The 26,771-nt window shown below is 42.1% G+C and overlaps 1 protein-coding gene across 2 annotated transcripts in view; it reads left to right on the plus strand.

Moving 5' to 3' along the window:
• Positions 1-26,771, plus strand: part of adcy8 (adenylate cyclase 8 (brain)) — a 90,095-nt gene that overhangs the window by 25,033 nt on the left and 38,291 nt on the right. For both annotated transcript variants that reach the window (XM_047589788.1, XM_047589789.1), the window contains exons 2-7: positions 6,103-6,252; positions 15,642-15,772; positions 15,887-15,998; positions 17,371-17,498; positions 21,371-21,529; positions 24,457-24,727. In XM_047589788.1, coding sequence (XP_047445744.1) covers positions 6,103-6,252; positions 15,642-15,772; positions 15,887-15,998; positions 17,371-17,498; positions 21,371-21,529; positions 24,457-24,727 — 951 coding nt within the window. The remainder of the gene's footprint in view (positions 1-6,102; positions 6,253-15,641; positions 15,773-15,886; positions 15,999-17,370; positions 17,499-21,370; positions 21,530-24,456; positions 24,728-26,771) is intronic.

Genomic DNA, 26,771 nt, shown 5'->3' on the forward strand with positions numbered 1-26,771 from the left:
GGTTTGGGTTTGTGCCTCCGTGGGAGGAGCGCAGGCCTCCGGGGGGCGGCGAAGAAATTGAATCAGCGCTGATCCCGGGAGAGATTGACAATAACACACAGTAACACGCCTTAATGCAGCAGCAGCCTCAGGAGAGACGCTCTGCACATGTGTGGGGGGCGAGAGCCTTCAAGGAACAATCCTCTCACACTCCTACACATATTCAAATCTCAAACATTCACTCCTTTCTCTACGCTGGGATGCAGAGGTTCCTGTTCCTGCAGCGGCGTGTGCAGCGGAGGCGGGACGCCTCCACTGAATTAATAAAACTGTCAGAAGAAGTAAATAAAAACCTGGAAGGCTCAGGAGCGCGTCCTGGTCCACGCTGATGCTCTTTTCACGTTCATGCGCTGGAAGCGGAAAGTTTCTCCCTTCGTGTGTCTTTGTCTTTGAAGAATTAGCACCAGGAAAAACCTACGACACACATTATTATTCAGAGACAGGTTTTTTTGGATGTTAAAAGATGCAGTGTTTCTAAAACTGTTGGAGATAAGAACTGATCAAGGTTTTATTTTAGTCCTGGTTCTGATCTGATGCTTCTACAGAATGAAACGTCTGGTCGCTCTAATAAAGCTCCTACTAGAATCTGTTGGCGCCTGTCGATGCTTCCAGGTTTCATCTAGTTACATTTTACAGTTTTACATGTTTATGCTCTGGTTTTTATGTCTTTGTCATGTTGTAACTTTGAGCCTTGTCCAGGTTAAATATGGGTTAAATGAAAAACAGTCGTCCTAGAGTCGACTGGATTTAGTCCTAGTTAATGTAGAGTGAAGAGGGGAGCTCATAATATGGAAGAGAAACCATGGGAAAAAAATAAGTTAGAGGAGGTTTATGTTTTTTTCATCGTGCACATTGAGAAAAAGTCGAAATTTCGAGAAAAAAAGTTGAAATTTCTGAGAAAAAAAGCAGAAAGTCGACCTTCAAACCGGCAGTAACGTATCTGTAGGGCGCTGTCGATACTCCGTGGAATTAATGAAATTTATTGTGATCATTTTGGCAGTAAACACGGCGCCATACATGCTCTTGAAAACGCACAACTTCCAGTCGCACAAAATGAAAAACAGCGGCGCTTTTTTGTTTCTGTCTTCTAACGATTTTATTTTTTCTTTTTAGAAACAGAAAAGGAAAATTTACCCATTCCCATGAAGAAAAATGCCTTAAAATTCAAAAATTTGAAAACAAAAATCTATTTTTTTTAATGTCCTTTTCCAAACTGAAAATTCAATGACCAAAACATACGATACTGAATATTGAGGGTTGGTGTCGAATCTACAAACACCTGATGGATCAGTTCACAACAACACACCAAACGTCAAACCAGGTGAATGTAATTAACAGAGTGTTGTGAGTGGCCTCGTCCTCCATTAAAGGCTGGAGAGGAGGGAAAGACCCCCCCCCCACCCCCCAGCTCTTCTAAAATGTCAGCCTGGTCTCCACAAAGCGTCGCGTGCCGTCAAGTGCAACCAGCAAATCAGAAAATCTCCTCTTCACGCTCCACTTTCCCTCTCTCTCCTCTTCAAACGTGCTCTCACTGCAGCAATTTCACCGGCGACACAAACCGGTGGTGGAGCACTTGACTCCAGCTCTGAGGACAAACCAGCCTCCACCTGTGTGAGAGGAAAACACCTCCTCCTTTTTTTTTTACAGCAGAGAGATAAAACCTGTTTAAGGTCATTTAACGAGCAGACGAGACGTTTAAATATACTGAACGTCACTGGCTTGATGCTGATGCGTTCATGAAGTTTAAAGGTGGTAAAATGCTCGTTCTTGCAGCTTCTTCCTCACACATCAGATTTTTTTTTTCTTGTGTGGTGTCTGGTTGTTGCCTGTGGTTGGTCAGGATCTTTAGGTGTTTGTGTAGCTGCTGAACACTGGGAAGTTTTCTTTTGTCTGAAGACCTTCGTCACATCTCAGCTACGGCAATATGAGCAAAAATGTACATGACGGTATTTTTCAAAACTCTTTTTTTTTTCATGCACAAAAGAGGAATTAATGCAGTAGATTTAAGACTATTTTACTGTGATGATGAGTAAATATTGTAGAAATAAAACCGGTTAACACGACCTGAGCACTGAGATAAATAAATAAAAATTATCGAGATGAAATGAAGAAACAGAGACAATTACATTTACGTTTCATTTATTTTGACATATTTATTCATTTTTAAACTGCTATGTCTTTAATGTCAATAGCAGCGCGTCTGGCTACCGTAATAACTGTAGTCTGCGCGCGCATTTTTTTTTCTCATTCATAAAAATCTTAAATTGGGGACATTTTCTTAGTTTAGCCTGGGGACAGGACATTCAACACGGGGACTGTCCCTAGACACAGCACCTTTTTTTTTTGGCACAAGTCTTCTCGTTCTACCACTTCATTTTCGGACCTTCGGCCTCGTACTGTGTCTCTAGAAGCGCTACATTGAAAAGGGTCCGGTCTGAAACAGTGTCTCACGGCTCGACGTTCCGAACACTGTGACGAAATAAACCGGTTTCTGGTATATTAAAAAAATCATAGCATAATGAAAAAAATACCGATATTCTGTATGAACCAGGAAACTACCCAGCCCTAAACTCAAAGGTAAAATTTCTCCAAACAACTCTTTCTTCCTGCTTTTTTTTTTTTTTTTTATGCATGAGTAAAAAAGTGTTGATGCGTAAAAGTGGAAATGCTAGCAGGTACTTTGTTAGCTCCCGGATGCTAATACTCCCCTGGGTAAAGACTGGTAGAGACGGTCATCAAAAAGTTCTTGTTATCCATCGTCATCAATCTCCGACAATACTTAGCACGTGTGGTGTATGCTGCGGTGGGCGGGGCCTATGGGGCCATTTTTTCGTGAATTACCTGAACAGGACGAGTGTTGTTCTTGTTCTCGCAGAGTTCAGTCCAGATTATATTGAAATGTGACGTTTGATCATCTGGACACATCAGTCCTAACCTCCTGAGACCTGGCGTCCACATATGGGGACGTTATGTTTTAGGTTTGTCGCAGCTTATTCTGCTTCATTTATACCTGTTGTCTTCATAAAGCAACACTTTTGTCTAGTTAGCGAAGGGTCAGTGCACTTATTTATTTATGATTATTAACATTTCCAACTTCATATGACATGAAAATTTAACAAATTTAAAGAACTCATTAGAGGACGTTGGGATTTCATCGTTTCCAGGTTTATATTTTGGTACAAACTGGGGACATAAGGTGTAATATACAGTGAAATAATCCTAGTGTCCACATAATTTATTTCAAAAACTACTTCCAGTTCAAAGATGATGCTTATTTCTTATACTTCTTAGGTCCCATTGATCCCAGAAACCTAAAGATCTTCATCATATCCTAAAGATGTTAAGATGAATTCCAAACAAATGCTTGAGTCTGAGGAGGTTAAACTTCCTGAACCACCTGAGGACTCATCAGAGCCGCCCCGATTAAAGCCCAAACATGTTTTATGGAAGATTTTCTGTGACCTGATTCGTTTTAGGATCAGGTAGGATTTCAAGGGATTCCCTCGTCGTCTGATGTCGGCATCAGGTTTTAGTTTAGAGCAGAAACATGGGAGTGAAGATGGAAGATCTTCCCTCAGGTTGAAGTTTGTTCTTGTGAATGTTCAGGTCCGAACCAAGTGAACGAACCAGTCATCAGAACATCACGACCAGGAAATGATTCTGCCTTCTTACGGGCACATATTCCCATATTCCCAAACTGACGCTGGATGTCTGAGGCTCTGGGGGCGAAGCAAACGCTGGAAATGTCTCAAATTATTACGATTTATGGATGTGGAAGCGTATCAGCCTCCTGCAGACCTTCTCTCGTCCCAGTGTTTTTTCTTTGTTTTTATTTTTGGATACAGACAGAGATACTGTAGAGGGGAGCAGATGTTCAGGACCTGTTCAGACTCGTCTAAGTCTGTAATTATTCCCCGTACGCACCCACTCCCCTTCAGGAGAGCACCTTCAATAAACACCATCCTTCTTTTTCTTATTTCTTTCCTCGGTTGGAAACAGTTCACTTTGACATCCTCAGCTGGTGTGAGCGACAGGTTTCCCTCCGCGTTTTCAGCTGTTTTGACACTTGCATCATGTAAAAGCTCCAGCGGGGATACGAGGAAAACCCAAACCCTCGTTCAGCCGAGGAGGAGGAAGAATCAGGAGGAGAAGAAGAAGGAGAAGAAGAAGCCGTCTGATGTTGCAGAGAGTTTCATCAGCTCCGACGGTTCGTGGTGCAGAGCTGCTGCGTGATGAAAGCCTGCAGCTTTCACACAGTCACCGCTCAGAGAATTAAAGAGGGCGGCCATGTTTTTCTGACTCACTATTCGCGCGGGGTTAGTTTTACCTGGGGACGTCATGTGACTCAGATATCACCGCCTCCGTTTCGTGTGGCTGATTCTCACGGGATAAACACTGCGTGTTACTCGACTTCACCATCCACAGCTGATTGAAACTTTCTGACAGCTTTCGGTAGTTTGCAAATCTGACTTTGATTGATTAAACATCCTTCAGGATTCCTAAGAAACATCAAATGAAAACTTTACTAAAAATTACAGAACCATTTGCTTTGGATTAAGAACAGAGATGACCTCCGACACCATTTTAAAATACTAGAGGTCCTCAGGTGAAAGTAATAACCAGTCCCTTGTGAATAAGGTTTAATATCCTCAGCGCCTTATTGCTTTATTCCTTCCGTGTCTCCTTTTGAAGACTTTAGCCCAGTTCGCTCAGGACTAGTTTTACCTGGGGACCTCCAGTATTTTCTAATAATGTCCAGATGAGGCTTTTGAACTGGCGGCGACCAAACTATCAGCAAATGATTTCAACTCCACCAGTTATTTTTGTGTAATTTGTTCTTAAAGCAGCTCATTTGCTAACAGCCTGTGGGAAAACTGGTTTCTACTAAAAAGTCATCGGAGATATTTGAAATCCTGGATAAACAACAATGAACAGTGTTAACTCTCAGGCATCTGTTTAATTTACCGTCCTCTTCTAACCTTAGTGGACCAAAATGTCCAAAAAACTGCTATAAAACTTAACTGATTAAAGCTTGAGCCATTTAAGCACTTTACAAAAACCACCATAAATTCTATAATTTTTGAGGATTTTAACCCTTTAAATGAGAGTTTGATGACTTAAAGTCAGTAATTTTAATGCTGAACACTAAAAATGAAAATTTCTCATGGATAAAACCCTAATACTGCAGAGTGAATGATTGTATTGTGTCATGGCTGAGAGATTAAAGAATGTAGTTATAATGAAAGTCAATGGACCCACCAACATTTTATGTTTTATGGAAAATAGCTCATTTTTCATGATTTTTTCATGAGTATTCACTCTACAACACAAAAAAAAACAACTCCCAATTCTGCTCTCCTGGACGTTTCGACTGAGCAACATGTGATTTAAGAAAATAATAAAAATAATAATAATAATGACCTGAGGGTTAACTCTGCTGCCCCCAAGTGGCCAAACAATCAGTTATTAACACTTTAAACTTCTCTCACTTCCATTAAACAATGGACAGACTGTGTTTCATAAAACTCTGGAGGCTGGTTGTTCTTTTCATTTGCAGCATTGTTGTATTCATTCATTCATTTTTATCACAGATGGTTTAAGCAGATAAATTATTTATTTTGATCATCGATGTGAAACGTTCTCCTTCAGATTCTCTTCAGTAAAATAGTCTTTTTTCCAGAGCGTCCACTCGTTCCAGGATGATCTGTGACTCCGTGACTCTGTGACTCTTGTGCTGCTCTGGTTTCACATGTTAAAAAGACGTCTCGGCTCATTGACTCGTCACATTCGTTCATTCATTTTTAATCTCACCCTGACACTTTTATTGTAGATGCGACGGGCGTCCCATTGTGATATGTGGCCTAAATAGGACGAGGAGACATTTAACGTCTCCTGTGTAGTTTTCCTTCCTTGTCCCTTCTTTCCTCCTCCTCCGTCATCTCCTCATCCCCTTTCATCCTTTCCTCCATCGAGGAGTTGACTTTGGGTGAAAACATGAATGAAAGTGAGACACATTGGAGCTGAAGCCGTGTGTGTTTCTGTGTTTTATTGTCTCTTTTCCAGGTGGCTGCTCAGGCCGTCCTGTTCATGTGCATGAACACCGCTGGGATCTTCATCAGCTACCTGTCGGACCGGGCTCAGCGCCAGGCCTTCCTGGAGACCAGGCGCTGCATCGAAGCCCGACTGAGGCTGGAGACAGAAAACCAGAGACAGGTGAGTCCACGGCGGGAAGTTATTTACACAACATGTCCCCCTCTTTCTCTGGGGTTATTGTGTTGTTCTTCATCCTCCCACAGTTCAAAGACGTTAGAAGTGAGATAACTGGATTCTTCCTTGTCTTCTCCCAGAGTCGACTGGCTTCTGTCCAGTAAATGTTTCTTTAAGCCAGAGCTAATGTAGTGTGGAGAGGGGAGCTCTACTCCTGCCATAAACTCTCCAACCCTCTCTGGAAGATCTTTCTTTTGTTGTTGTGGTTGTTGTTTGGCTGCAGCCTTTAACCTGAGTGACTCCATGGATTGTGTTTAGATGATCCCCTGCTACCACATCCACATCCACATCACACTAGGTGCTAATCAAGAACGTCCACATGCCAGACTTCTTCTGCTACAGGGACGTGTCTTTGGTTCATGTCTGACCTAAAATAGATGAAAAAAGAAAAAATTACGTTTTACTGAGGCCGGATTCTGCCCCGATACCAACCAGGACATCATTAGTTTTCATTTAGCATTTAGCATTTAGCATCCTCAGAGAGTGTGTGGACTCGTTTAGTTCAATGTTCGAATGGTTTATAGAGGGTGACTCCATAGAGGGTATGTATTGACTCTACATTGACTCTATAGAGGGTTTGTATTGACTCTATATTGACTCTATAGAGGGTACGTATTGACGTCACTTCCTCCCGAGGCCACGCCCCCTGAGTGGCAAAAACATGGTGAATTGCATCAGTAAATACAGAGGGACCAGGAAAATGTGGATTATTAGATCAAATTAAGGACAATAAGGACTCAACAATGATCCATAAAAACTACCAAGTAACAAATGGTCCATGAACATCTACATGTGGCCAGAAATCAGTTCTCCTGATATTTACATGGACCTGATTTCAACACTGGTAAATACTACACTGATACTAAAGTATGAGCTTTAGCTCCAACAGCTAATTTAGAAAAGTGGATTAGCCTCAGTTTCAGTTAATTTTAGTTCCTTTCAGTTATGATAAATGTAGCTAAATAAAAGATGCTGAAGTTTTACTGAGAAGTAACCACATAATACTTATATAATATTAATATAATACACTAAATGTGAACCACAACACCAGGTTTCTGTGCCTGGATTCCAGTTATTTCTTCTAATGCAGCGACTAGTTGCTTCTCTTTTCTTTGGCTTTTGGGAGCTTGTAAAAAAATATATCTTTTCAAATCTGTTGGTTCAGTCAATCGCACAACAGAATTTTTTTAATTCAGTTTTACGGTTTACGATATTAAAGCCCTAATGTGTTTCCGCTTCCTGTTGACGACGGAGGCGAATAAAACAGCTGATGGATTCCTGCTAACGGCACCGACTGTTGCACTAATGAGTCCTCAGGGAGGAGGAGAACACGGACGCTGCATCGATCACACGTGTCCCAAACACAAGACAACACACGGTCTGAGTCAGAGCGTTCACAAACACAAGCCGTCCAGCTATTACACACCGAGAGACAGTGGGCTCTGTGTGCGCAGTGGAGTGGACACGGAGGCCGAGAGAAGCCACAGAAAAGCTTTTTACGGCCGTCCTGTTTCCTGGAAGGCTTCGGCTCCGAGAAGCCGCAGGACGTGGAGGTAATGGCGTCCCGAGATGGACGCCCTAATGTCGGCCAATCAGGGAGTGTCCTCAAGACGACAGAGGCAAGGGAACTCGTTGAGTTGTTGTTGTTGTTGTTGTTGTTGTGAGCTGGAGCCAAGATTTAAGATTTTAATGGATCAGATGAGAATGGATTTCCTGTCAGCTGAAAACTTTAAAAGAGTCCAAATACACTTTCCTGCCAGGTCACGAGGCTCTTATATCAAATCTCTTAGACTGTGTCCTGGACTGACCAAGAGTTTGAAATGAACATACAGCCATAACATTATGACCTAATATTGTGTAGGTCTCCTTTGTGGTGACTCATCATTGAATGGACACAGGCCTTCTGAGGGTGTTGAATGTTAGTGGCTAGTGAATGTAAGCTGATCAGATACAGGATCAGGTTGGGATCTAGTGAATTTGGAGGCCAGGTCAACACCTTGTGCTGTTCTTCATGTTTCTCTGAGTTCTTCCTAAAGTGTTGACTGTGAAGGTTCATCCGGGTCATGGTTTGTCCAAAAAGTGTTTAAAAAAGGCATCTGGACTTGGAGAGTTTCTTAAAGAGTAGCTTTTTCAGTTCTAAGAGACTGGTGGGAAATTGAGGTTTCTGATAGACCCCTTCATGCTCTGTGTCTCTGTGACGTCACTACGTTAGCTGGAGGCAAAATACAGGGAAGTTTGTCGAAGTTTGTTGAACACTGTCGCTGTCAACCATGAAAACACACTTAATATCAGGTCAGATTAATATTTAATAATGTAACGTTATGGGTTAGAATAAATGCTAATGCTAACTGCTAGCTAACAACGTTAGTTGTGTGTTTCAGGGGTGTCCAAGCAGAAGTTGTATTTACTACTTTACCCTCCACAGTGGTTCCACCTACTCCTTGTAATGTCTTTGTTGGAGAGGCTTCACCTGATAAAGACAGACCAGACTTTGTCCCCTCTGTGTCCTCTGGTCAAATCGTCCATCCAGTGAGTGAGAGTGTCGGGGTCGGTGAATGTCTTTTTAAAATAACACTCACGGTCTCAGGGAGTGAGCGTATTAATATATTCTCTAAAATACATGTTTTCCTCGTCCATTCTTGACAGAACAGTCAGTTGAAATATGCTAACTGGTGTTTACAGGCTATAGTGTTGGAGATGTTTTGCCTCCAGCTAAGCCCCGCCCCTCAGAATACGTCACACTGGCCCCGGGCGACAGTGGCGTTAATGCATACCCTCTATAAGACAACGTTAACACAATATATCGGCTAGGCTAGTTAGCTGGTGTCTTTTAGTGTTTTACTTCCCATCCTGGCAGAGCGGAGAGGTGTTGGTTGAAGTGTAGTTGGATGTTGCCTAGTTGCCGAGGCTAGTTAGCTGATGTCTTCTTGCTGGTTGCTAGTTGGTAGCTGTTTGCTCGCCTGCTGGTCGGTTTCTCAGTTGGACTGAGCTTCTAAATGAGTTGTGTCTAATTTAGAAGCTCAGTCCTGTGTATTAATGAATTGTTTCACATTTGTCTAAAATTAAAATAAAACATTAAGTCGCAGCTTTAACAAGTAAATATAAAATTAGGACCATAGAACGTAAGAGTTGTAATCCATGCATAGACAAGAAACTTGAGTTTATTTTAAAATTCGGAATCGTCGGAATTTATCAAAGGAAGCTTCTATTAAAAGCTGCATTGTAAGGGTCATAATTTATGTTTGGGTGCAATACTAAGTTGATTGATTATTGTGGGAAGGACGATAAATGGAAAGACCAAACAGTTTTATGCTAATCGATGTTGTTTTTGGCAAATTTATCGAAAGTAACTCAAGTAACTACGTAGTGAATCAAAGTGCCAAAGGAAATAAAGCACGTTGTGAGGTGGAAAATGGACGAACTGCATTCGTTTGTTCGCTACACATTGAAACAATAGGCCCATTATCAGCCAGCAGTGGTTCAGTGTAGGACTCACAGTGTGAAGCGGCAGCAGTCGACTCCTCAGAGCTTCACACGTTTCAGTCTGAGTCCAAGACGACTGGAAAAATCCATGTTTATTGTTGCGGTGACTCACGGTGAAGCAGCAGGAGCCTCCAGCGTTTGGTTGAGTAGCATTAGCAACGCTCCACTGACATGTTTGTCTGTCTGGACCTTCATTCTGGAGGGAGAGCACAACACAACACAACACAACACAGCACAACACAACACAACACAACATAACACAGCACAACACAACACAACACAGCACAACACAGCACAACACAACACAACAGAGCACACGTTCTCTGAGCTGAGCTTCAGGAAGTCGTCTGATGCAGAAAAACTCATCATATAAAGTAGATTATTGTCACTTTCTAATCACAAACCTGTTGTTTACACAGATTATTCTTTTAAAGACAAACGTCCCCGAGTAAATTATTAAGTTTTTAATCCTCTTATCAACGTGTGATCGGATGAATTCTCTTCTTTATGCAAATGCATGTGTTTAAGATTTCACAGCAGAATAGCTTTGTTTCTGTTGGAATTTATGTTTGTCTAATTCTGTTTGTTTTTCTTTTTTGTTTTTCTTGGGGATATTTGCCGTAACACTGCCCTCTGCTGGGTTGATCACTTTCTGATTTGTGACAGACACAAAGTTTAGTAACGTTTGCTTTCTTCTTCTGCTTCTTTTGGGATTTTTGATGATTCAGAGCGTATTACTGCCCCCCACAGGATGAAATCATGTATTACGACAGTACTTGAGACTCCGCTTGGTTTCCACAGCTTTACTTCTGGATCGTAGCCCGTCTTAGTCGGACTAGAGTTCTTTATGAGGCGTATTTCAACAAAACAGAGAAAAAAAAATAGCGCTGCATCAACTGGAAGCTCCTCCAACCACCAGTCAGAGATATATTAACATTAAGATTAAGAAATTTAATAAAATTCACACACAACCACCACAGCTTCCAGAATGATCCATCTCCACACACAGATCTAACAGATCTAAACAACAGGGCCACAACAGAACTGGACATCACACACATACTACACACTAGAGGTGGCCGATACTGGGAATTTTGGTATCGATCCGATACCAAGTAAATACAGGGCTAGTATCGCTGATACTGATGCTTTTTACTTGAAATATCAATGTTTAGTTGGTAGATTATGATCATGGTAAAATGCAGGATAAATATTTTATTCAAATAAACCTGTTTCCGTTAACTAATTACAATATAAAACAATTTAACAGTATAAAAATTAAACAATTCCCTTTTTACTGCACAAAAAAAGTCATTAGTGCAAAATAAGAAAAAGGAACAATGGAACAAAAATGTAAATGTAGCAACGTCAACAACACAACAATGGAAAATCAAGTCAGTAACAAAGTCAGATGAGCCAATAAATAAACAACCTCAATGTAGATCAACAATATGTGGAGAAAACGCTGAGAACCACTGGTGTAAATAATGATCCAGGATAAATGTGTTTAATGTTCTGAGTTTGGGAGATGAATTACGCTCAAAGTAAAAGTAGAACGGAAGAAAACTGATTTAAAACTGGATCATTCACACGATATCATCACATGTGCATTTTTAACACGATACTGAAATTTAATTTTTTAATACCACGATTATGGTAAAAACAGTTCGTTCTAATGCAGGGATTAGAATCACACAGATGGACCTGATGTAACTGGGTTATAAAGTATCACAGCCCGTAGTAAATAGTAATAATAATGCACATATTAACACAGCTTTGTTCACTTCCTGCTTTTCCAAACTCATAATAACAGAACAGATTAATTAAATCTGTGAAGTGTTTCATAGCTTCATTTATTTTCCTAATCACTGCTGTTGTTGAATGTTGAATATTTGAAGCAGAGAGGTCGTATTTTACATATCAGAGGCTCTCGTCTGCTCCCGTACTAATCAGAGGTTTGTCGTAAACGTCTTTGTTCGACAAACCCCTGCGTTCTTTAAACGAGGTCTTCCGGATGCATGTGTGGACGCCGAAGACGTGACCGTGTCCTTGAGACGAGAGGAGACGACGTTTCGCCACGTGCCTCCGTTCAGCCTCGCTCCGTCTCGTCGCCATTGTCCGTCCTCAGCCTCTCTCCGGCCTGAAGAGCCTCTCAGAGCTGCTCCACCGCCACACATGAGGCTGCATTTACGGCTTTTAATGGGAAACTGTGCAGGCGTCACTTTCGCATCGAGTCTACAAACAAACAGCAGAAGAATAAATGACGTCCAGAGTGAGTCCTGACTGTGAAGTGGCTGCAGCTGATTGTGTTTGTCAATCTTGCTTCTTATTGACTCAACATTAGATCCAATTTAAATTATTCAGATTTTGTTTCTTCCCGTCCAAACTGCTCTGGATTTAAATTTAAGGAAAATTGAATTATATGACGTCAAGAATACACTGATCAGCCATAACATTATGACCACAGACAGGAAATGTTAAGAACATTTAAACTCAGGGTTCTGCTGGGAAACTTCATGTGGATGTTACTCAGACATGTAGCCCCCACCTAGACCAGACCAGACCAGACCAGACCAGACCAGACCCCACCTCCACCCCACAGTAATGACACCACCCCCAGCAGTGATGCAGCCTGACACAGACACACACACAAAAACACGTTAGGAACAACTCAAAACAAAAACCTTGTCCCAGTTCACATGCAACAGAGAAAATAAAATAACTAACGGGGACATTTCCTCCTCCTCCACACTAGGTGGCGATATGTGTCTTTTCAGGGGAGTCGTTCATACAACAAGATGGACAATAGTTCAGCTTTTTAATGTGCGCTACTTCTGGTGCCGATAGATGGCGCTATCACTCAGGTGGTTCCTCTATCGACTCTGTTTACCTTCTTCTTCTTCTGCTACTGGTTTTCTTTGATGTTCTGGGGTCATACGCCAGCGCTGCTGTGGTTGTGGAGCATGCGCACACGTTTTTGTCTAGTTTAACTCATATTAAGGCGTATACATGCTGAGGAAAATCGATTTCCAATCACATTATCTGGGCGTCTTAATCAGATAAGGAGATCGATCGATTTTAGTCGGAGTAACATGTTTACATGCACTTAAGTTGTCCAGTTAAAGTCAGATTAAGGCAATAATTTGTTGTAAATGTTTTTTTCTCGTGCATGTAAATGTACTGTGTGGGATGATCCACAGAGGCCTTCAAATGAACTGGTCACATGACCCCCTGCATCATCTCTGGTGACGCTGGGGAAATGCCAAAAAAATGTTTCCATTGCACTTTTATATCGATACGTCGGAAAAACCTCCTCATGAGAGGATCAAAGAGTTTCAGCTTTAGATATTTGAGGTTTTTTTTATATAAATGTGGGCGTTTCCATCACTAGTTTTTTCTTGAGATCTTAATGTCTCTGATTGGTTGGAGGTTTATCCAGGTGATGCAGCTCTGGGTCCACATTCTGTGCTACTCAGGCTTGTGAACTATTTATTGCCATATTCTTTAGCTTTTTGACTGCAAATTAAAGTTAAATTGTAAAAAAGCCTGGAAGTCAGACACGAATGTTTGGAGCAGAAAGTTGTTGCTCTGATTGGTTGGAGGTTTATCCAGTAGGATGCATGGATGCTGTCGTCTTTGACCTCTGACCCCTGATAGGAAGGAGAGGTCTGACATCATCATCATCATCTTCTTCTTCTTCCTGCACTAACCTCAGTCAGGTCCAGTTAATTTCCACCCCAGGTGACAAACTCCCAGCATGCCTTTCACCTCACTCACTAAACAATCAAACACACAAATAATGGGCAGCGTGTGCAGCTGTTGTGGTGAGTGTGAGTGTTTGTGACAGCAGGATGTGGAGTCAGAATGAACCTGAGACGGATTAAAGCCGATATCAAGGAGCAGGAGGAACTCATCTGTCTGTCCAATCTGTCCCAGGCTTTAGGACGCACCGTTGTCTCGTCTGCTTTCTGTCCCGTTATTAGATGAAATAAATAAAAACCCTGCACGGTTTCTGGTTGATGTATTCAGTGTGTGAAGGAGGCGGTTAGTTGTTTGGCGCTGGTGCAAGATAACCACAAAAAATAATAAAAAAAAAAACAGTCCCACTCCAAATCTGTCTCTGCTTTTGCCAAGTGGCACCGCGTCAGCACAAAAACTACAAGACTGTGTGTGGTGTTGTTGTGTTTGTGTTGTGTTTGTGTTGTGTTGTGTTGTGTTGTGTTGTGTTTGTGTTGTGTTGTGGGCCTGGAGGACTCGGAGGCTCCTGCTCGAGGCTCAAATCATTTCACATGGGATCTTGGGTAGCGGGTACACGCTGTATTTATTCTTTACTTTCCAGTTCAGTGAAGCTCCCTGACTCTTTGTTGTCAACACTTAATTCTTCCACTTTTTATTATCTTGTAAAACTTTGAATCATCTTGTTTTTTCTTTATAAAAAAAAGAGGGAAACAAACTGTGACATCAGATGATCTGTCCTTTTAATTATTTGTCTTATTTTTTTTTCTGCAACAAACACGAAGGCATATTCCCTGTATGTACTAATACATCCAAGGAACATGCTTCTGATTCTGAGCTGGACTCGTAGAGTTTCTACAAGACGTTTGAAGAAGCTACTTGAATGAAGCACCTCCTACAAACTCTACCAGTCCACTTGTTCTTGTTTCATCCTGTTTTTTTGTTTTTTTCTAGATAAACCGTGACCTGGAGGACGAGAAACCTTCAGATGTTATGACATGTTTGTTTTAAATGCAGAGAGACAACAGCAGAGCAGGAATCCATACCTGTGTCTTACATTTCATTTCCACTTCTCAGACTCGTCGTTCTTAACTTTTTGGTAACTTTGTGCTCATTGTAGCAGAGAACTGGGGGTTACAGTACATCTGATATGAGTTTAAGGATTTTTTATCATATATATCCAAAAAAACAAAACAAAGCTGAAGTTGGAGTTTCTTGAGGACATTTCATTCAGGTCTAAACGTCTGGTGGGAGGTTTAGTTTTAAAGAGGAACATCTGGTCATATTTGAGCCTCTTTTAGATCCCAAAAAAAAACATGTGAATTAAATGCTTTTGTTGCTATTTTTACCCGTTAGAAGTTAAGACTTGGATAAAACATCTTCAGGAAACTCTTCAAGTCCAGTTGTCTTTGGTTCAGCTTTGATTATTCAATAAACTTTCATTTTATTTTTTTATTTTACATCGATGCAGCAGAATCTGGAAAACCACCAGAAGAAGAAGTTCCTCCCTACAGTCACTAATCTTTAATTAATGATTGACTCATTCCTCTTTGTCATTAATCTTTATCATCTTGAACTTTTTTTAATCTTGTTTCTTGAAGACGTTTGAAGAAGCTACTTGGTTAAAATGTCTTTAAGTGTCTCTAGAAGTCCAGTTGTCTTTGGTTCAGCTTTGATTATTCAGTAAAACACTCCAGGCTTGATCTGAACTTCTCTGCTTTCACTTTATTTTCATATCGAAACACAATCTGGAAAAGCACCAGTAGAAGAAGTTCCTCCCTACAGTCACTAATCTTTAACTAATGACTGACTCCTTCCTCGCTGTTGTTAATATTTATCATCTTGAACATTTGTGAAACCTAGAATTTAAAGAGGGAAAGAAACTGTGGGTCAGGTGATCTGAACTGGACTTGCTGTGTTTCTACAAGACGTTTGAAGAAGCTACTTGGTTAAAATGTCTTTAAGTTTCTCTAGAAGCTTTAGTTTTTTGGACAAACCGTGTCCTGGAGGACTGAGAATCCTTCAGACATCATAAAAACGTTTGACTCTACATGGACGAAACATCTTCTAGAAACTGCTCCTGTTGTTCATTCACCCTGTTTCTCTTCCACCTGCAGGAGAGACTGGTGCTATCGGTCTTGCCACGTTTTGTAGTTTTGGAAATGATCAACGACATGACAAATGTAGAGGACGAACACCTCCAGCATCAGTTCCACAGAATCTACATCCACCGCTACGAGAATGTCAGGTGAGGCCGCTGGTTTTTTACTCCCGAATTCTCCTAAAACATGAGTAAAATCTGTTTAACTTCTTCACAGCTGACCTGGATGCGATTAAAGTGACATTTCCGTATTTTATTCAGCATTCTTTTCGCAGATGTCAAAGGCTTCACTAACCTCTCCACGACGCTGTCAGCGCAGGAGCTGGTGCGAATGTTGAATGAACTCTTTGCACGTTTCGACCGCCTCGCACACGTAAGTCACCTCAGCTGTTTGTTCGCTTTGATTTCGACTTTGAGATTTAGAAACGTCCGCCTGTCAAACACCGAGGATTTCTGCTGCAGAAGTTCAAGATAAGTGGCAAAAGAACAGCGTATGTCGACCTTTTTAGATGTTGATGTGTTTCTAACTGCACATAATTTACCCAAAAGACCCCAGTTGAGTCTGGGTTGACGGGTCTTTGTTACCTGAAGCATTAAATAAACTGGTCCATGTACGTTTTGATTATTTGAAGTTTGATTTTTGACGATAAAACACCAAATTTTATATTTCGTCCAGAAAGAGAACTTAAGGAGAAAACAGAACAAGAAGAAGTTTTTTTTCCATCAGTCAGTGATTTAAAATCTTTTCTATTGGTCTGTTGTTTGAGGGGCGGGGCTTAGCTGGAGGCAAAACATCTCAAACACGCTAGCTTGTAAACGGCGGTTAGCATATTTCAAGTATTTCAAGTGAGTAAAATAATAAGACCATTAAAATAAATAATGAAATAATTATTATTAATAAAAAAATAATAATTGTGACCCTGTTCTCTCCTCTTCTGTCCTCATCATAAATGTCTCGTATTCTGTGTTGTGGTTTAACCTGAGGTGTTTCACAAGGTTTGTTGTGTTGCCACAACTCAATAGTTTCGTTACTTTCCACCGTGTTCCTACATTAACTGTGACTGAAGTATCCAAAGTATCGATATTTTGATTTGAGAATCGATTTTAGAGCATAAAGACCTGGTATTAGAAGTATCGACATTTCAGTATCGATCCACACATCACTAGTCTGTGTTCACATCTTCCTGTTGTGAAGTGTCCATTCCTGATTATTTCTGTTTACTCTGAGTCGAGTCAGTAAAATCAAGGTTATGTAAAATATTCCTGATCAAAGCCGTTTGATGCAATTCTGCAAAGTCAGAATAACACACGAGACAAGAACGATCCTTCAAACGTCTGGAGTTTGTTTAAAACGTCTCATTTAAAGTTCTACAAAACCGTTTTTAAAAAGACTGCGATTGTTTTTAATTGGTATTCAGCTCAAAGAAACTATTTCTGACTCAGATCATGTTGAGACAGATTGTGATCAGACTGAAAAATAAAACCTACACTGGTCAAACATCTTCACATGAAAAGAAGTGAAGCCTTTCTTCAGTTTTCCTCCTGAAAGCTGAATAAAGACGCTGGATAAATAAGAGTGAATCTCTGCCTCCAGTCACTCGTCTGATATTAGACGGTCGCGCTCGGCCGGTCAGAAAATGAACGCAGAGAAAACCCGATACATTTCATTAGCCCCGTCTCCCGCTGGAAGTGGAAACTCGATGAGTTTCTCACTGAGCGTCTCTGTGTGGATTGGTGTTTTGCAGGAGCACCACTGTCTGCGGATAAAGATCCTGGGAGACTGTTACTACTGCGTGTCCGGCCTCCCCGAGCCCCGGCAGGACCACGCCCACTGCTGCGTGGAGATGGGCCTCAGCATGATCAAAACCATCAGGTACCGTCCTCCTCCGTCCCCTCGTCTTCTCACGTTATTATCCTAAAACCTAAACAGGGTTCGTCTCAAAAAGTCTTAAATACGAGCTCAGAAACTACATTTAGTCAAGTCTTAAATCCTCCCGTCCGTTTTTGTTCAGTACGTTGGTGGCGTTCACAGTTGGACCCGTGTAGTTCTTTACAGATAGATAGAAAAATTGATAATTATTGACATTGAGGGAGAGTTGCCGTTCACAGCAACACCCAACACCCACAGTACAATACAATAAAGAAGACGTGACGACATAATTCAGGGTCGTGTTCAATAGAAAACGTTATAAATGACGGTGGAGTGGAGATCTGTGAATGATCCGTTTAAAAAGATAAAACATGGAATATGACTGTGAGCAGAAATAAAACTACAGGAGAAGTGGGATCCAGAATTCAGCCCCGTTTGGAATGACAATATATCTGGTGTAGGTCTCAAATTTAACCCATAAAGGTCTGAGAAAGTCTTAAAGTTCACTTGTTCAAACCTGCCTGAAGCTGCAGCTCTGATCCTTCCTCTCAGAGCAGAACACATCAGGAAGTGAGAAAAGAAAGTCTCCTCCTCCCTGAACTCCAGTTTGATTCATAGAACCTCGGTTACATTCGTAACTTTGAATGTTTCTCCAGTTTGATGTTAAACTCATTGGTTCTGAGAAGAGAGAGATTTAAACTGCAAAGACCTGATGAATCGTGGCCGAGAAGAAAGTGAGTGTGATAAACTTAAAGGACGCGTCGTCTCAATGTGCTGGATTTTATAGTAAAACTCTGAAATAAACCAGAAAGATCTGGAAGTCTGAGCGAACATTTGATCTACGTGAGCCTCTTAAAACTGGATTCGTTTCCCTGCAGTCGCACGGTCGTGAATCAAAACCTAATTTATATATTTATATAGATTTTATGCAGGTTAATTAATAGCCCGGACGTCTGGCCAACTTCTTTCTCTGGCAAAGATCTGGTAGAACCAATAAGATAATAGCATGAATAACAAATATAATAATAATAATTAAAAAAAATACATGAAAAATAAAAATATACAAAAAACATAAATATTTAAAATACCACATAAGGTGATTGGGAAAGAAAACTAATTAGTTTACAACTAATTATCTGCGTGTGGAGAAGTGAGATGTTTAGAGTCTGTTGTAAAAGCTGCTGAAGGAAAAATCCCTTTAAAGGACGAACAGTTTGCAGCTTCGTCCTGCAGAGTCACGTCACGCTGCAGCTTTTTCTGGCTGATACGGTTCAAACAGGCGGCTACGTTAACGTTCCTCTAAACACATGGCTGCTGTCAGACCCACACAGACGTCGTCTTTGACCTTTGACCTGGACGGGGAGGAGTCTGGCTGGTGTCATTTAAAACAGTCTCAACATGATATAACAACCGAGTGAAGTGGATTCATTCACAGGAACTAAACCTTGAGCGAATATTCAGAAAGTCTTCAGTCCGAGTGTCATTCGTTAGCTGCTGCTGCTGTGTGTGTGTGTGTGTGTGTGTGTGTGTGTGTGTGTGTTCACATGAAGTTAAGAGGCTGATGCAAATTGCATCAACACGGCTCTAAGTGCAGTTTTCAGGCTCTTTGCTGGAGTGCGTCTAACAACCAGCCTCTTGATCCTCAGACGCAGGAAACAGTTCGAGCGACAGTTCGTCAGGTGATTCAGTGAATTAAACCCGTTTCCTGCAAACAGTTACATGCACGCTGCTTTTATCCAGTGTGTAAGAAGTCGTTTCTACTGAAAGACGCTGCAGTCACAGGGTGTGGCCAGATGGGGGCGACTGACACTTTCACCCACGTTTCAGTCCTACAATCTTTAAGTTCCCAGAACGGTGAGTTTTTCGTGGACGGTCTTGGGCGCTGCAGCGTTTTGACCCGGCTGGAAGAACGAGGGGATTAGTGATGGATGAGCTGGAGGTTTGCTCTGGGTTCTCTCACTGATCAGAGGGTTCGTGTGGAGACAACGTGACCACAGCTTCTGTTTAAAGGTTGACTTGTCCTCTGAAGGGTAGATAAACCTTTTTTAAGAGCCAGCTGGGGAGAAACGGACCTGTTGATGTGCAGATGTTTCACCAGGACGGACAAACCTTCAGAGACGTTCCCTCCTTTTAAAGCTCAGTGAGGCCTGACTCCTCCTTCCTCCCGGCTCCATCAGCAACGGTCAAAGACCAGGAGCTTGAGTGGAGCTTATTCATATTTTTAAGCCTTGATGTAATCTGAACAGATGAGTTCTGTGTAAATCCTCTGTAAAGCTGTAATGAACTGAGACATTAGCTACAGAGACCAGGCTGTAAACATGGAGGGTCTGTGGGAAATGCCAGATTGGAAAGGAATAAATGTTGTACTTTTCCTTTAAAATGACCAATGTGATCATTCAGCCTCATTGTTCAGTCTAGAGGTTCACTTTGATTCATGACGCTGGTTCCTATTTCTGATGCACCTTCAGTTTAAGTTACAGACGACAAAACTTACAAACTTGTTCTGGAGTCTGAGTCTGATCTGAGGCCAATTAGTTCACAGCTAAATGTCTCTGGTGTCTCCTTGTTCATGCAGAGTATTTTTTTTTAACCTTGTATCGATTGAAACGCACCTCGTAATGAAACCCAGACGGAGTTTTCACGTCTTTTGCTTGAGGTCTGAATGTCTGAGAGGAGACATGATCTGTTTGGATGTTTTTCTGTCGTCTACTCGATGGAGAATAAACCCAGATAGTTAGAAAGTTTATCTGGTGCCTCTGTGCGGGAACTGAATCTGCTCCAGCAAAGATCTATCGGGCCAATCAAATCTTTTCGGTGGGAGTTCGTCATACACGACATCTGAGAAGATGTGAGATGTTTAGAGTCCAGATACTGACAGAATAATACCTGTGGGTCAGGGGTCAGGGGTCAAGGGTCAGGGATGTGCAGATCGATATTGAAATATCGATACCTCTGATACCAGATCTTTATGCTCTAAAATTGATTCTCAAATGAAAATATCAATACTTTCCATACTTCAGTCATTTATATCATTACCAGGAACACGGTGGAAAGTAACTAAGCTGTTGAGTTGTGGCAACACAACATATTTTGTCTCTGTTTGGGTTTTTTGTTGTATTAGCTCGGCTATATAGTAAATGAGGCTGATACCTCAATATACTTAAAATAAATTAATAAATTACTTTGATGTTTTCTATTCTCTATGAGGCTATGATTTGAAATACACTATTTTTTTTTTTTGCCAGATACATTAGAGTGTATTTACACTAAGTATCGGTATTGGATCGGTATCGCCGATACCAGCCTGAGCTGTAATCTGTATCAGATCGGAGGAGATGAACTAATCCCGTCATGGTCAAATCATCCTCCTCGTCTTCCTCGTCTCAGCTAAACTCAGTCAGTTCCAGGTGTGGTTCAGCCTTTAAACTCCCAGCATGCCTTTCACCTCACATTCATCCCCGATGTTATTACGAGGCCTGAGATGAGAGCGGGAGGCAGGAATGGGCGTGACGGGCCCCGTCTGCTCCTCCACACGTTTATTTTTCTCGTTCCTGCTGCGGCTGAGTCCGCGGATAATAAAGTATGAAATGAGGAACAAATGTATTAACGAGTGTGTGAGAATGTGCTGCAGCTGTTCCGTTGTGTTCATCTCTTGGTGGATTTATGGGACAGCGTTATCAGTGTTCGGTTCCACCAAAGGTCAATTTCGTGTGTTTTAATTTGCAGAATTAATTCGCACAGACGATGAAATAACCCTGGAGTATTTTTAGACTCGACGCCAAACAACAGAAAGCATGAAAGAAACTGTTGCATTTGAAAAACGCACCGGGAGGAAGGTAGATGTGCATTGTTTTGTTCCTCTTTCTGTCTTTCAGATACGTGAGGTCGCGCACGAAACACGACATCGACATGCGCATCGGGATCCACTCGGGCTCGGTGCTGTGCGGCGTTCTGGGGCTCCGCAAGTGGCAGTTTGACGTCTGGTCCTGGGACGTGGACATCGCCAACAAGCTGGAGTCTGGAGGAATCCCAGGGTGAGGAAACCTGAGGAGACGTTTTTATTCCTTCAACCCTCCAACGACTAATGTGTCAGATCTGATAGATGAGTTTCCTCTGAAAAACCTGCTGCAAACAATTTGAGCTCTGTCATCTGCCCCCTGGTGGATTCATCCACACACTGCAACCAGTAGCTTTTGGCAGCCATTTTTTATTTTTTTTTTGCAGATAAATACATACAAACATTATGTTGTAGTAAAAGGATGAAATGTGACGCAGCAGGTAAACGTATGGTCGTCTACATCATGAGTTACTATAGGTTTCAGGATTAAAAAGGTTTTTAATGTCGATCCAGAACATGAGGACCAAGAAGATGAATAATAAATCTAACAAAGATCAATAAAACCGGGATAAATCTCAGAGCAAAGATAAAAACAGAAGTGGAATTAGAGTAAAGTAAATAAATAAATGTGTGTAAACATACACCCAATGCATAAAGACGCCACTGTTCCAGTTTTGAGCATTTTTCTAATTAATTAAACTGATTATTTAAAAGATTAAAAGGTCGTCTATGTCATGTTCCATATTTTTGGATGTTACAGAATTTCACTCGGTAATTATTGTCTTACGTCTTCCTTCATACAGTATATATATATATGTTTATATATATATATATATATATATATATATATATATATATATGTTTATATATATATATATATATATATATATATATATATATATATATATATATATATATATGTTTATATATATATATATATATATATATATATATATATATATATATATATATATATATATATAGATATATATGGATATAACCTTTCAGTTACAGATGTTAGAACACTGGGCTAACAGCGGTTTCTTTGTTAGCATTGATTGTGGATTTTCTTAGTGTCCATTGGTCCCATGTTGGCTGCATGTCTCCCGTCTGTCTGGGATTAAATTCCAACAACTCCATGTTATCCGCCCTTGTCCAGCAATGTCTTGTTCCGGTAGTCCATTTCTCATTGGTTTGTATTGTCTCTGTCTTGGTTTGTCTTGGTTTGTCTCCAGTTATTAGCCGTGTTAGCCCAAGTGCTAGCAGAATCCCTGGCTAACGTATGCTTGGCTTCGTTAAAGTGCTATTAGAAGCTGGAAGTGCTACTTCCTGCAGAGTGTGATGATACTTTATGTGGCTTCACTGTTCCGTCTTGTTTCTTTTGTCCTCAAATGTCCCATGGAGAGGACCAACGTGCTGTTTAGCGTCTTCCATCTTTACGGGTTGGTTCTGCTGCCTGTCACGACCGGATCAGCTGCACATTTGTTCATGGTGATTGCAGATGATTCACTGAGTTAAAGTGTATAATCATGATGATCATGATGATGGATGAATCCACGTTATATTCAGAGAATAAATTTAGAGATACAGACACTTCTTTTTTTCAGTCCATGTTCAGAGGCTGATTTGTTTTTTCCACCAAAAGACTCAAATCAAAAGAACATGAAAAGGATCCTTTGCTCCTTTAATCTATGAAACAAGATAGAGAAGTAAAGGAGAAACCAGTGGTTATTAGATTCAGAAGTTTTCTTCTGTAGAAGAAGAAGAAATCTTTTCTGTTGGTCTAAAGTTAAACAGAGCATGGACGTGACTCTGGATCACATGATGTCCAGTTATAGTAGCAGCTGCTAACGTGGACAAACCGAGCTCCAGTTTATCTGAAGTGCTCTGAAGGCTTCACCCTGCTCATTAAACACCTTCTAATAGGTGCTGGAATCCATCGACGTGACCTTTGGGTTCGTCTGAATCCACCTGACGGGTTCTTGTTCTCACCCCGGACCCCGGCTCTCTCTGATTGGCTGAACGTGTCCCTGAAATCACCCGCTTTGGGTTTTTCTCTCTGTCTGAGATTTAACTGGATGTTTGTGAACTTTGATACGAGTCCTCCAAGCCTGAGAACAGAGAGGTGAGAAATTAAAATCAAAACCTGATTAAATGCCTGCAGAGGTGTTTTGATAGAGAACAGGAAGCCTCAGTCGGGATTTAATGAGTCTGGAACTGTGCTACCAAAACTTTGGACATGCATCAGTGTTACAGCAAAACCTGAAATTACAGAAACCAACCTTGAATAAAATATAGTTTGGCCCGAGTCCAATAGAAGACAGTAACTCTACATCACTGATAAGGCCACGCCCCTTTATGGGTGAAAACAAAGGAAACGTTGCTGCGTTGTGTGTTGGTCTTAGAACAGTTTAAAAGATAAAACTCTGAGATTTTCTCAAGAGACAAGGACAAAAAACAAAGACGTGTGGTTTCAAGCCATAAGAAAATAAAACGTCTGCAAACACTTTACCACTTTAAATTAGGATGCTAATGTCTGTCGTCACAGTTAAAAATTCAAATGTTAAAAATTCTAACTTCACGCTTAAAAGTCAAAGGAGTGAATGTTGAAGTGAAATGACAGTAGATGACGACAGAGCAGAGTGATGTTAGCGAAAGGGTTAACGTAGGCTAAGCTTCATGCTGTATTCATGTCATGATTCATTCATTTAATATAGACGCTATGTATGTTTTCAAACGCTAGCAGCGCAAAATAAACGCTGACTACAGGGGGATTTGTATTTGCTTTCACCCAAATGGGGGCGTGGCCTAATTTGCTACAGCCATCTATCCATTAAAATGGAGGGGGCGGGGCTTATACAACCTATACTGCAGCCAGCAACCAGGGGGAGCTCCACATGCTCTGGCTTCATTCTTGAAGAGCCGTCATGGCGTCCATTTCTTTTACAGTCTATGGTGCAGCATGTTGTTTGCAGGTTTGTGAGCCCAAGAAGTTGCCTGAATAAGGAATTAAGGTGACCAGACACATTTATCTCAAAGAGAGGACGTCTGGTCGCCTTAATGGAAGGCAGCCGTTCACTAGCTCATCGTGATATTAATGAACCAAACTAAAACGTGTTTCAGGCGGATCCACATCTCCAAAGCCGCGCTGGACTGCCTGAACGGCGACTACGAGGTGGAGGAGGGCCACGGGAAGGACCGCAACGACTTCCTCCGGCGCCACAACATCGAGACGTACCTGATCAAGCAGCCGGAGGAGAGCCTGCTCACGCTGCCCGAGGACATCATGAAGGAGGCGGTGAGCTCGGCCGACCGGCGGGCCAGCAGCGCCACCTTCAACGAGGCGTCCTGGAGCCCCGAGCTCCCCTTCGACAACATCGTGGGGAAGCAGAACGTAAGTCCCGGCCCAGAGCGGCCCGGGGTTCAGGTCCATGTGCTCTTTAAATCACACTGGGAGAGAACGTCCGTCTCCAGAGAACCTGTCCTGCAGCCGGGAGCTAAACAGACCAGCTAAACATGTGGAATAATCCGGTTTTAGAAGTAAGACTTCAGGCCTCACTGCAGGATTGTTTCTCAGGACGGACGCTTTCTCCCTATTTCTTTTAGTTTTTAGTTTCATTATTGTAATTATTTTTTTTTTGCAGTGCATGGGACCCTCCCTCGGTTGTCTCGCCTGATTGGTTGTTGCTTTCTTTTTGTCTTTACATTGTTTTCCTTGGGATGAGTGGAGAGAATGTGTTGCCGTGGTAACGCGCTTCTGATTGTGCCTTGTCTGTTTAAGCGTCCTCCCCTATGTCCCCTCCATGTGTCCGTGTCCATCAATCGAGACTCTCTAGAGTCCAGGTTAGAGTCCAGGTGTGAACGCCTATCTGGTGTCAGTCCACATCGTGGAGGTGGTCCAGGACCCCACTTTGAGTCCTGGTCCCATTAAAGACCAGATACTGAACTCATTGATTCATCCACTGGTAGAAATGAGCCTGAATCAGAGACGTCTGTTAGTTCCATGTGTTCCTGGTTCTGGTCCAGTGGTCGGTAGAGATGTTGGTCCAGAGTCAGTCCGTCACAGTCAGTCCGTCATGTGCCATCATGCATAACAGCTCAGAGTGGAGGGGAGGGGTTGGGGGGGTGAAGCTGCATATTGAGGCCACATTTGCATCCAGAGATTAGTTTGAGGGGACGAGCTGTTGCGCTGCTGGACGACGCCCAGAACCAAAAACATGGCGCCTGCCTGGAACTCGATGTTCTGGTTCTTCCACCAGAACAAAACAACCGACTGGTGACCTCCTACGACCTGCTGCTCCTCAGCTCCGTGACTCACCAGGAAAAAACAAACGGGGTGAGCTCACTCTCAGAAACCTGCAGGGTGGGCTGAGGGGCGGGGCCTCTACGGCTGAGGGGCGGGGCCTCCACGCTGGATCATCCCACAGATACTGGATCAGTTTGGGATCTAGTGGATTTGGAGGCCAGGTCAACACCTCGAGATGTTTTGTGTCTGTGTCAGGCTGGATCCTGCTCAGGGTCGTTGCTATGGGGTGGGGGGGTCTGGTCTGGTCTGGTCTGGTCTGGTCTGGTCTGGTCCGGTCTGGTCTGGTCTGGTCTAGGTGGGTCCTACATGTCTAAGTAACATCCACATGAATGAATGTCAGGTCCTAAAGTTTCCCAGCAGAACAACTGAATTGACCTTAAACGGTTTAAATGTGATTGACTTCTCCTGTCAGTGGTCATAATGTTGTGGCTGATCGGTGCTTATGAAAACTAAATGCACGTATAGAAATGTAAATATCTTCCCCTCTACCTATTAACAGGAATAAACCACAGTTTGTGGCAAAAAAAAAAAAATCCCTGTGACGCCTGAAAAGCCAGAACTTGTTTGACGTGTTTGTGTTTTGTCGCTCGCTCCTAATTATGAACCTCGTTAACTCCTGAAATCAGAGGCTGAGAAGCTGCTGTGAAGTTTGTCAGTGAACTCCACACGTCTTCAGCTTATAGTGTTTAATGGAGTTTGGATCCAGAGGAGTTTTATTTATGTATTTATTCAGAAGTGTCACTTCCTTTGTTTGTGACAAAATAAAAACTAAGAATCCTGTCAGGACTCTTCACGCGGCGTCTCTCTGCACATCAAAGCTCCTCAGACGTCTCTTATGACTCCTCTCTCTCCGGGGGGGTTTCTGTCCTTCAGGCCCCCCCCCCTCCAGCATGACTGGCTTCATGATCAGTGTGAGAGTCACAGTGTACACACACAGTGTTGTTTGGATCTTAACTGAGGAATGAGTCGAGGCTATGGGACCCCCCCCCCCCCCCCCCCCCCCTGTTGGTGTCTCTGGAGCCGCCCAGTGAATCTGTCTTTGCTGCTTTCATGCTTCACTGTCTTCCTGCCGGCTCCCATGATGCACTGCACCGTCACTGTGCTTTTCACCTGGAAGGAGGACGAGTGTTAT

This window comes from Mugil cephalus, chromosome 7 (genome assembly GCF_022458985.1).
Source record: "Mugil cephalus isolate CIBA_MC_2020 chromosome 7, CIBA_Mcephalus_1.1, whole genome shotgun sequence".
Classification (NCBI taxonomy): Eukaryota; Metazoa; Chordata; class Actinopteri; order Mugiliformes; family Mugilidae; genus Mugil; species Mugil cephalus.